At 37.2% G+C, this 12,646-nt stretch overlaps 1 protein-coding gene across 1 annotated transcript; it reads left to right on the forward strand.

Annotated features, from left to right (window-relative positions):
• The first annotated feature begins 1,080 nt into the window (after positions 1-1,080).
• Positions 1,081-12,646, forward strand: LOC145558657 (putative inactive ATP-dependent zinc metalloprotease FTSHI 2, chloroplastic). The gene is made up of 12 exons (XM_081619966.1): positions 1,081-2,660; positions 5,811-5,983; positions 6,256-6,357; positions 6,463-6,627; positions 6,782-6,922; positions 7,619-7,777; positions 7,889-7,974; positions 9,798-9,876; positions 11,029-11,151; positions 11,338-11,394; positions 11,465-11,712; positions 12,217-12,646. Exons 1-11 carry the CDS (start codon positions 1,343-1,345, stop codon positions 11,675-11,677), a joined length of 2,616 nt encoding a protein of 871 aa, XP_081476092.1. The 5' UTR covers positions 1,081-1,342; the 3' UTR covers positions 11,678-11,712; positions 12,217-12,646.

Raw genomic sequence — 12,646 nt, forward strand, 5'->3', positions numbered from 1 at the left:
TTCTTGAGTTGAAGTGTAAAATGTCTAGTGGAAAGTCTGGAGTAAAATCAAAGATTTAGAAGTGAGTCCAATGGTTAAAGTGGTATACTAAGATACATTTGTAATATGTGATAAAAAAAAACACTTACTACTTTAAATTAGTGAAAAACTGAGCAAAGTTTGATTAAGTTACCTTCACATGCTCATGGAATCCAAGTTTACTAGCAATTTTTTTTTTTTTTTTTTTTTTTAACACAATGACTTGTTTACCTTGGTGATATTTTGTAGATTAGGGTAATTCACACTAAGATCATGTAACAAACTCTTTAAGCATTTCATTTTAGATATGGTGTAAGCCATGTAACCACACATGTTGCATTGTTGCCCATTCATCCTATTGAGAGTGTGCATACCACTATCATATAATACTCCTTTTGTTCCTATTTATTTGACACACTTTAACCGACACAAAGTTTTAAGCAAATTTAATTAACTTATTCGCATTATTTTACTGTATGATATTCTCTCTCTTTCTAAAATTACTCTAAGATTATGTAACAAACTCCTTAAGCATTTCATTTTACCATATGATGTAACCATGCATGTTGCCAATTCATATTGTGAGTGTGCACACCTTTAATCCTTTATTGTTGTCTCTATTTAGTTGACACACTTTAACTGACACAAAGTTTTAAGCAAATTTCATTAAATTATTCGCGTTATTTTATTGTATAATATTCCCTATGTTTCTAAAAGTTCTTCTCAGACAAAAAAAAACGTCTAGAGTTTTCAAACCTTTAGGGGAGGAACGCCTATTCCAGGCGTTTCCACCTTGGATGTTCAAATATCCCAAACATTTGCCTCAATCCAAATTTTATTTTAAAAAGTGATATGATTTTAATGCCTGTGATGACCTAGCCCTCGGCTAGTGGGAGTCGGTGACTCGGTGGTGGTTTGTTAGGACGAGAGAATGTTAAGAGTGAGTAAAAAAGCACGTGAAGGTAAATTCGTGTAATAATGTCATAACACGGGCGTTAACCGGTAAAACACCGGTAACGTTTAAAATCTTCAGCCCAAGGAAAAAGAAATACTCGCAGACTCGTAGTTTAATTTTTGGATTTGCCTATCTCAATTTTTCTGCAACGCCAATCTCCAACACCTCCTGTTTTAGTCAGGGCAGTATCTCTCTCACTCAACAAGCTATGCTTTCCTAAGCAGATGAAAACTATCTGAAATTTCAATTTCACCAAAGCATGCTGCACCAATTTGCAATTACTTGGGCGCGCCTCAATCAAGTTTGTGTTCATTTCTCTCAATTCTATTTCATTCTTGTTAATTAGTAGTATAATTATTTGTAAATTTCATGGCTTTGATTAAACACCCATTTCCCTTGTTTAATTTTCCATCAAAATCCCAAAAACATAGTTGCCCATTTCATGTACACCCTAGAATTTCATGTCAATTGTCTAAAAACTCACAAGATGATGACGAGAACAAGAAACCCCATAATGGGTTGGAACTACTTAAGTTGTCTGTCACTCTAACAGTGATTTCAACCGCGCTGCCACAACCGGCTGTGGCGGCGAAAGTGTCCGAAAAGAAGCGTAGTGCTAAGAAAACAGTAGAAGCATTGACCCCAGAACAGTTTAAATCATGGTCTCAGGGTTTGCCTGTAGTTAGAGATAGGTTACCCTTTACTGAGGTATTGAATTTGATGGAGGAGGGTAAGCTTAAGCATGTAATTAAGCCTACTAGTGCTGCACTGAGGCGAAAACCTGAGTGGGTTTTGGTTGTTTTGGATGATTCTAGGGTTTTCAGGACTGTGTTGCCCTCTTTTGAGGGTAATCCTAACTTTTGGAGTAAATGGGATGAGTTGAAGATTGATTCATTTTGTGTGAATGCATATAGTCCACCGGTTAAGAAGCCGGAGATTCCTTCCCCATACTTGGGGTTCTTGTCGAAGGTACCCTTTTGGGTGATCAATTCATTTTTTAAAACGAAGCCACAGTCAAAGAAGGCTTTGGAGTTGAAGAAGATGAGGGAGGAGTTGAAGAGGCAGAGAAAAGAGGACATGAAGGCAATGAGGGAGGAGAGGGAGATGACGGAGAAGATGGTGAAACAGCAGAAGAAGATTGAGGAGAGAACCAAGAGAAGGGAATTGCAGAAGATGAAGCACGAACAGTCATTGCGTCAGGCTCGAAAGAACTATAGAGAAATGGGTTATATATGGATTTCTTTGGCTAGAGACAAGAATGTGGCTACTGCCCTTGGGGTTGTCTTCTTTATCATATTCTACCGGACAGTTGTTCTTAATTATAGGAAGCAAAGGAAGGATTATGAGGACAGAATAAAGATTGAGAAAGCCGAGGCAGAGGAAAGGAAAAAGATGAGGGAGCTAGAGAGGAAAATGCAAGGATTGGAGGGTAAAGATGAAGAAGGAGAAGAAGAGGGGAAGGGTGGTGAGCAAAACGCTTACATGAAGATGGCTTCACAGTTCATGAAGTCTGGTGCTCGTGTTCGTCGAGCACGTCATAAAAGACCACCTCAATTTTTGGAGAGAGATGTAGATGTGAAGTTTTCAGATGTTGCTGGGCTTGGTAAAATACGAATTGAGCTGGAAGAGATTGTTAAATTTTTCACACATGCAGAAATGTATCGCAGAAGAGGAGTGAAGATACCAGGTCTGATTTCTGCAAATTTCTTATGGCTTCCATTTTATATATACCTAAATTTTGTTGTTGCCAAAAGCCATGTAGTGGAAACTGGGTCTGTTGACTAAATCAGTTTTGCAGTGCCTCTTTTCTTTGTAGCTCCTTTGGCTAATAACTTAGATTGCATTTCTCATATTAACTGAAAAATCACAAAACAAGGTCCTGTAATCCTTCCTCACACGCTGTGTGAAAGATCTTCATCTTCACCTGGATATGACTCATATGAGTCATATGACTGCTATCGCATAAATAGCTTGCGCTGTCATTTAACTTGTTTCTGTGCCTGTCAGTAAAAGACTAAAAGCTTCTGATTAAAGGTTTGTGGCAACAAGTGGAAGTGAAAGCATTTTTATTTTTGGGTATTGTTATACGAGAATAGGCAGTGATGTTCTTTAGAGAAATTTAAAAAAGAGGCCTCAATATGAAATTTTGCAGACAACCAATAGGTGTTAAGTGTATACCCCCTCAAGAGTTCTTTGAGAATTGGCCTTGTGAAGGAAATTGTGGTGCGCTATGTTTTGTCTAGCAGACCCCATGCAGTTGATGTTCAACTTTCCTCTCTCCTTTGCCACCAGTTGTATCACTTGTATGTCTTTACGGTTTACATCCTAGCCGTTTTGGCCTTTCTTCCTTCTTTTCTCAGCTATTCTTTCCTTATATAGCTGTTCTTCCTTTGTTTGCTTTATATTTATAACTTTATGGTCTGAAGTGCTTTATTTACTATCTAGAATTCTAGTTAATAAATACACTATCATCATCAATACTAGCAATCCACTAACTAAAATGCTCCTTTTCCACTGATCCATCCCCTCATGTTGATGTGTTTCTTTCTGAAAATATATGACTAGTACTTACACTGGCAGCACTTCTTATTCAGCTGTTTTGTTTAGGAGGGCACACTGGTTAAACAGAAAGAGAGAGAGAGAGAGAGAGAGAGAGAGAGAGAGAGAGGGAGAGAGAGAGAGAGAGAGAGAGAGAGTTCTTTGCATCTTCACTTCCCACCTGATTTACTACCAACTCTCTTTCGAATTTCTTTTAATACATTGTGAATCCATAGCCTTATGCAATTCAGAGGAAACAATTTTCTGAGTGGATTTAGATAACGTTAATTACACCTGCTGCTCTTATTAAAATGAGTTTTCTGGTTGCTAGATGCAATCAGCATATGTTTTTCTGTATCTTCCTGGAGTGCCAGACATACATTAATGGTGAAATGTGAAATTAGCCCTTTAGAGTCTATAGCGGTAGAAATGCATCTAATTTTCTAGCAAGCCTGTTGAGTAGAGTCTAAAGTGGTGCTATAACCACTGCCTTTTCCACTATTTTTTTGTGACTAAAAGCTTGGTTAGAACTTAGATCTGCCATTATTCTCCCAACTTATCACAGGATAGAAAAAAAAGCTGCCCACCACAGTATCTTCCACCTCTTATTCTTCACATGAAAGAAAAAAAAAGGGAAAATATAATACTCCACAAGATAGGTCCAAAAGTTTTCTTTTTCTTTTTTCGAGGAGGTTTTCCTTGATCCAGGCTTTAAATCCCTCTGAGATCATTTGAGGGGGTTTTAGAAGATCCCATATCTCAGCTATAGGGAAGTGTTTCATTGGTTCAGATATATGTGGGGAAAAGATACAGTTAGTATTGAAATCAGGGATCCTGTTAGCAATGGTTTGAGCAGTAGGATTTCTGCTCCTATTCAACTGTTTGTCCAGAAAAACATATAAATTTTGGGGTGTCAAGGAGATACCCATACCCATTCCCGCTCATCCCTGATTCCCTGCTGAGTGCTTAAAGTCTAACACCATTATCTTTGATTGAGTAGTGCATTTCAAGGAAAATTTACCTTTGGAGAGTATGGAGACTAATTAGAGGATGTCTTGGTTTTGAGAGGTGACTTGGACATGATGTTCTTTATACTATGAAGAAATCCTAGAAATTTTCATGGACATATAACAGGTAGGCATAGAGGCTTTCATCTTATTTGGATAATCCCAGTCTAGTTACCATTTTGTTTTATGCAGTTGTATCTTTCTTATTCATTCCCCAGAATCTGTTGTAGGCTCTTAAAGAAAAATTTGAACCCTTGTCAGTGCTTTTCAATGTATTGGAAGTCTTGTTGAAACTCCTGGGTTCATAATTTTCATTTCAATAGTTATCTTTGAGAAATTTTGTGTGCCTGAGTCTTATCAGCTTCAAGTCACGACTTTGCCAGACCAGATTGTTAGGTCTTTGCACTAGTGGAGCCCTAATCTCTCTTTTTTTTTTTTTTTAATTAATTAATTTATTTATTGGTTAGCAAATATGTCCCCTGGAAATCCAGTGAATTTTTTTTTTTCCTATTTGTATATCATTATATCAATACCTATATAATCTACCAGAAATTCTATCAAGATTATTCATGATTGGTCTAAGCTGATTGTATTGAGGAATTGATTGGAGAAGTGATTTGGTATGCTTTTCAGCCTTGACCAGCATTTTGACTTCCAAGATGAAGCTATGCTGTTTTTTTTTTTTTTTTTTTTTTGTTTTTTTTTCCCATTTAAGAGGGATGCTTGAGTAAGCTTTAAGTCTTCACATTCCTTGAAGTTATCAATTTTAGTTTGGGAGGAATTTGGGGAGGAAGTTGTTTTGCTCATTGAGGCATTCATTTTTTGGCTAGACTTCATAAAACAGGGGTCGAGATTTCACTTACTGCCAAACTGCATCAGAATCTTAAATTTCACTTCCCCTAACAGAAAGAAGTTATCCGCAAACATAAATGCAATACTTCCTGACTACGCTTTGTAAAAGAGAAATGCTTGTAAGTTAAAGAGTCTTTCCATACAGAGAATAAAGACTTCTGGTGTTAGAATTACTCTGTGTCTTATTCTTCAAGATGCCTTAATTTCCTGAGGAGGACTTCCAAAATTCTATTTATGATTTCCTAAGAGATATTCGATGGAAAGTATATAAAATATACGAGTTATGAATAAAATGTGACCATATCACTCAAACCTCCCGGTACCAAATAATACATTTGTTGCTTGTCCTTGGTGTCAGTTTCAATTGTTTAGTCATTTTAGTGCTTCACGTTGTTTCTTTTGTTAAACTGTTAATAAATTGCTGCATCAACTTCTCGAAGGTGGGATTCTTCTTTGTGGACCCCCTGGAGTCGGTAAGACACTGTTAGCAAAGGCTGTGGCTGGTGAAGCTGGTGTAAACTTCTTCTCTATATCTGCCTCTCAATTTGTGGAGATATACGTTGGTGTTGGTGCTTCTCGTGTTAGAGCACTTTACCAAGAAGCAAGAGATAATGTAAGTACATCTTTGTTACTTAAAGTCATACTCAAATTGAAGGTCTTTATTTTCTCTGGATTCTCCCACAATGTGTTCTTGTACTAGTGCAAAACATGTTGACGGTTTTCATCCTCTTTTGTTATTATAAAAACTTTGTCTTCGTATTCTTACTAAAGTTCTCATTTTATATGTCTCGTGCTCATCCTTTCTGTAATAAGTGAGCAAGATTCGCAAAAGATTGAAAGATGAGCTAACAGTAACATGTCTATAATGGTTTGGGACTTGGACAGGCTCCAGCTGTTGTCTTTATTGATGAATTGGATGCTGTTGGGAGGGAGCGCGGTCTCATAAAAGGTTCAGGTGGACAAGAGCGTGATGCTACTCTAAATCAGGTTTAGTTATCTTGTCCCACTTCCATAATGTTTGTTGAAGCAGAGACATGGAACTTTTCATGATATAGTTAGTTATTTATCTTCCTTTTTTTATATCAATGACAGCTCCTTGTGTGCTTGGATGGGTTTGAAGGCAGAGGGGAAGTGATAACTATTGCTTCGACAAATAGACCAGACATTTTAGATCCAGCACTTGTTAGGCCTGGTAGGTTTGACAGGAAGATACATATTCCAAAACCTAGTCTTCAAGGGCGTATCGAAATTCTAAAGGTGCATCAGATTTATTTTCGTTTGTATTCATAAGCCAGATAATGTCAATCAAATCTACTTAGACAACGTGTGGCAATTTTAAAGCCGTTTGCCCTCTTGGAATAACCTTCTCCCCTTAACATCTACTTACTATTCTTATGTCTTCTGGACGTAGGTTCATGCTCGCAAGAAACCAATGGCAGAGGATGTGGACTATATGGCTGTTGCTAGTATGACTGATGGTATGGTAGGGGCAGAGCTTGCAAATATTATTGAGGTTGCTGCTATCAGTATGTTGCGTGATAGCAGAAGTGAGGTAATTTTATTCTTGGAAGCATTGGACTTTGATGGCTCATATTTTCCTTGCCAGTGAAAGTTTGCAGAAATGTGAATAAAGATTAGTTCTTTTATGAAACATTTCTTGGAAATTAGACACTAACTTCAAATACTGATTTGTTAGTTATTATAAAGAGAAGAAAATTTTATTATCCCATTGCCCTCCCTTTTTTTCCCTCTGCCCGAATAAAAATATAAGAGAAAAAAATCCATCACTCGCCTATTTTGGAATACAGTCTTTTGCTTTCATGGCAACTGTATCACCCATGTACATTCCCCCTTGTAAAATTATTGGATTTCCCTATGTTTTAAGTCTGCATCAAAGTTAACTGGATTTTACTTGACAGCATTACCACCATATTTCGTTGTTAAATTTAAGATCAGTAAGAATGAAAGCAAAACTGAGAGGCACTTCCATGTTCCAACCTGTTAGGTTAACCTAAACTTGAGAATTTTGGATCTAGGTTTAGCCTTTTTTAATTAGAAAAGGATATGCATCAATTGTTTATTTAAACCCAAAGTGCACTGACTTAGCTGACTAGATTGACTTGAATGCACCTCTCCTAGTAACCTCCATTAAAATGTCACCAAGGTAGTGCTTGTAAAACTGCCCCAGTGAAGTTGGTCACTCTCTAGGTCTATAATCATTAGTCATTATTTTCGTTGCGGTATGCAGATAACAACGGATGACTTGTTACAAGCTGCACAATTGGAAGAAAGAGGAATGCTTGACAGGAAGGAGAGGAGTCCTGAAATGTGGAAGCGTGTAGCTCTCAATGAAGCAGCACAAGCTATAGCAGCTGTGAACTTTCCTGATCTTAGAAATATAGAATTTGTATGATCCTATCCTGGCTTTGTTTTCATCATTTTTCAAATATTATTCTCATTGATGAAGTTGTCTTCTCTGTCATGATATTGTATTTAAATTTTATATCTTTCCTGGCAGGTAAATATTGCTCCTAGGGCTGGCAGGGAACTTGGTTATGTTCGTTCTAAAATTGATCATATCAAATTTAAGGAGGGAATGCTAAGGTAGGTTTCCCTCAGTACCACTATTCTGTAGTCATGGTTGTCCTTCCTGTATTTGGTGTACAAGTCATACAATAGTGTACAACAACAGAACAGCAAATGTAGATCTTACTGTTGACAGTATAGAAAGATGTGGGTATACCTAGCTTTATACGAGGCTGTTTCTCAGATTCAACGTAAAAGAAATGTTGATGAAAGAAAACAATGATGGGAAGATAGTAGCAAATTTATGGTAAGAACTAAGAAGTGTAGTAAGTAGTAGTAGAACATAAATCTACAACCAAAGCATGAAAGCCAGAGAAAGGACCTATCTTGAGTTGAAACCCTTAAATCTATAAGATACTGTTTGGTTATGTATGTCTTTTGTCAGTTCTGGACTTTTGGTACCTCCTATCTTGATATGTATCTTCAATACAGCCATATTCTGGAATAAGCAGTTAGAGCAATGAGAAATAAATAGTATTCTGTAATACAAAATTCATTTTGTGCATTTATGTGCAACTCACAAGCTTAGTTTTAAAAAGCGTGCCTAGGCGCGCCTAAGGCGCAAGGCTCAGGCGGGCGCAGGGGTTGGGGCTTTTTGATAGGCTAGGCGCAGACTCTACGAAAGGCGCGGGCCTTTTGGGCTTTTTGGGTGAGGCGCGAGGCGCAAAGGCGCGGGCTTTTGGTAGGTGAGGCGCATATAGGACACGTGTAAGGCTTAGATTAGGCTGGTTCATTGAAATAGGGTTTTAAATTGAAAACAAAAGGAGTAAGAAGGGAGAAGAAGTCAGAGAAGCAGTGAAGTAAGAAGAGGAAATGAGAGAAGAAGAAGAAGAATCAGACATACTGGACCGCCACCACCGGCGCCGGACTGCCACCTCACCACCTGGTACGTTCTCTCTCTCTCTCTCTCTCTCTTTCCCTCTTTTTTTCTTTGTTTTTTCTTTCTCCTTCTGTTTCTCCCTATTTCTTCTCCTTGCTTTTCTCCTCTGTTTTCCTGTTTTTTTTTTTTTCTTCTATGTGTTTTCTGTCTTAATTTTCCCTCTTTTCGTGCTTTTATTTTTTTTATTCATTTATTGTTAGTGGCAGTACAATTATTCTATTATATATAATTATGTGACTAATGTGAGTTATATCATATTGTATTATATTAATATGTGAGTGTATTGTGTATAATATCAGATTGTACATTTGTATAATTGTATTATCATATTATAATCAATTAATCGTTATATCTTTATGCGAGTGTATTGTAACTTTACTTTGTTTTATTTATGTACAGATTTGTGGAATTGAATGTGACGAGGATTACTTGGGAGAGGAGGACCAGACTAACTACGGTCATGGAGAAGATGATGATGATGAATATGAAATGGAGTAGAATTATATAGGATCTAGGCTTCTATTAGGCCATCATATAAGCATGGAGAACTATGTTTGCATCTCTTTCCCTTATCTATGTTTGTTATTTCACGTTTTAGCGACTTTTTAGTGTGAACTATGTTATGTTATGCTATTTATGCATTCATAATATGGTTATTATGCTATTATTTAGTACAAAATATGCTCTAGATTTGTATTATGAAGTTTTTAGAACATATAGTGCGCCTCACCTATGAAAGGCGCGCGCCTCGCGTTTGCGCCTTGCGCCTAGGCTCCGAGGACCATGTGCGCCTCAGTGCGCCTTGCGCCTTTTAAAACTAAGCTCACAAGCAAGCAGGTGTCTCAACTTATAGCACATCTGACCTTCATTCATGGTGCCTTAAGATGCATATAGCTGACTTCAGAGTTGCAGTCTGCATTCAAAGAATCTACTCACCTTCTCTGTTATCTTCTTTATGCAGCCGGCAGTCCCTTTTGGATCACATTACAGTTCAGCTAGCATCTCGAGCAGCTGATGAGATATGGTATGGTGAAGACCAGGTGAGGGAAAATTAGCATGGCTTGTGTGATGTTTCTGAAATATCAAAATTCAAAAATATTCCTGCATTTTTCTAGGTTGTGCAAGTTTAAGTCTGTAGATTGTAAACTGCTACTCTTGTTGCCCATCTATGCTTTTTAGTGTTATGTCTTTTCTGTTAGGCTGTGATTATAGTAAGAATTAAGAAGTAAAGGTCAAGTTAGCAAGAATTTTAATTCAGTGTCCCATAGTTAAAAAGCTTCCTATCTGCAACTAATTTACTACTTTTCTCTTGTTTCATGATATAATGTTCAAGTGGCATGCTTGCTGTATCATAGATTAACTCCAAATCCATATAAAGTTTCCAGCCCAAGTTAGTCTCTATAGTACTTTATTTGACGAAAGCCTCTTATTTCAGCAAATAGACATTTGTTAAATACAAATTTTTGATGGAGCATTATGCTGTGAGAAAATAATTAGCTTTCTTGGTAAAGCTAATTATGGGGGATTTGCTGTTGGATGGCAAATAGACTCTAGATACTCTAAACTTTCAGTGCAGTCTTGTATACTTAAGATTATAAAAGGTTCTGGAATTTAGTGCTTTGCTATGGTTTAGCCTGTCTGCACTATACTTATTTAAAAATAAGTGTGGCACTTGAGATATGGCACAAATGTGAAAACACTGCTGGGAAAGTGAGAGGTTCTTTGAGTCACCAGGCCATTGATAAGTTGACGGGAACATTGCTAATGTTTTTCTTCTATTCTTTTCTTCATGAATGTCAGTCTCTTTCTGAACTTCTAGTTTTGTACATCTGGACAAATGTTAATTTGTGTTGGTGCATGGATGATACTGCTTAATACTATTTCTCAATTCACTGGACTTCAAATCAAATTCCCAAGGGCAAGGGAAGAAGTTTTTTTTTTCCTTTTCTTTTTTAAGCTACAAAGGCATTACGAATTACAAAAGGGGAAGGGGATTTGAACCTGTGACCTAACGTACACAAGCCCTCGGTCTGGCAAGGGAAGAAGATGATGTGGTAGAGTGTTGTTATAAAAATATCTGGTGTCTGGTTTATTATGTTTATCCTTCTTGATATCTGCTTGCTAGCTTACTAACTTTTGTTTCTTCTGCCCTCCTTGGTAGACATGACTTTAACTGCACTGAACTCTTGCAGTTGAGCACTATATGGGCTGAAACAGCCGATAATGCCCGGTCAGCAGCTCGCACTTTTGTTCTTGGTGGCCTGTCTGAAAAGCATCATGGTTTAAACAACTTCTGGGTTTCTGAAAAAATTGATGTAAGCATTCCCAACAGTTGCTTATTACTTTTTGACTAAAGCTCAGTTTTTAGCATTGTGTTGAACCAAATAAAATTGAGACCAGGTCCCAACTTTTAACTTGCTTTACTTTTTTTTGATAACCTGGTTATTCCTGTTTTCGGTATATGTGTCTAATGGTTTGATTAATACATTGCCAATTATCAGGACATTGATTTGGAGGCACTAAGGATAGTCAACTTATGTTATGAACGTGTTAAGAAGGTACAGTAGATGAGTGTTGATTGTGTTATCTATTGGCTGGTTCTATTGTATGACTGTTTGTTCTTGTCAGATCTTGCAACGTAACCGGAAGCTTGTGGATGTTGTGGTTGATGTACTCATACAGAAGAAAAGTTTGGCAAAAAAAGAATTTTTTGACCTTGTTGTGATGCATGGATCCCTCGAACCCATGGCACCAAGTATTCTTGATATTAGAGCTGAGAAACGTAAGCTGCTCCAAGAAACGATTTCAAATCAGAAAGCTGCTATTGCTAGCAAAGTTTAAGTGAGAAACTTATAGGACCTTCTGTCTGCTTTCAGGTGATTATTTTTTTCGCCCATTTCTTGTCATCATGGAATTCTATTGTTTCCTTTGATCATTTATCTTTCAAGGGTCAATGAAAAACAACCTTTCTTTTTTCTGGAGGATAAAGTACATCAGACCCATTAGGCACAATGTCTCGATCTCCAACCCAGGGAAGATTACTGGCTGGCTCATTTTGTTCTGAAAATTAATGATGAAAAAGAAAAAGAAATTCAATCGTCTTTCTTTAGAAGATTGCTTAGTTGCCAACATTTGCCATCTATCATCTTAGTTTTACTTGTAATCTACGGAGTACTTGTATACGAGTATATAAAATGAGAACATAATATTTCAGTTGGTTATCTACTATATTTATTACTTAGTTGTTAGTAATTATGCTATTCAAAGGAAATATGACTGTTGCATTTTGTTTGCATAAGCTGTGCATAACTGGCTGAACTGAGAGTCTGAGACTGAAAGTTAAATTTTTTCTTAATACTCTGTAAACCTGTTCTTGGCAGGATTGGAGGAGGTGATCTTCAGATCTCTAAATCTCTTGCTTGTTTGCTTGAGCAGAACAAGTCAGTATTTGATGGTTGTCATCAAATTTAGAGCGCTGGACCATGCTTGTGTGCTGCTCCTATCTAAATGCCTTTATTGTCAGTTGCTTCAGGACATGTACGTCGTCCATGGACTTTCTCTGCAGCTTCAGCGGAGATGCCTTGCTCCTGGTTTGAAAGAGTGGATGTTGGTCAACTGCAGATAGACGGGCAGCAAAAACGACGTCAGATTTTGCAAAACTTCAAAATTTGCCTTTTGTAGCTTCTAGTTTTTTTTACCCTTCAGAGGATATAGGAGGTGTTTTCTTTTTGTTCCTCTTTTTGACCTGTTGATGATGATATTGCTATACTCCCTTAGGAAGTCTAATAAATCCATCTAAAATTTTAGTTT

This window comes from Chenopodium album, chromosome 9 (genome assembly GCF_948465745.1).
Source record: "Chenopodium album chromosome 9, dcCheAlbu1.1, whole genome shotgun sequence".
In the NCBI taxonomy this organism is placed as follows: domain Eukaryota; kingdom Viridiplantae; phylum Streptophyta; class Magnoliopsida; order Caryophyllales; family Amaranthaceae; genus Chenopodium; species Chenopodium album.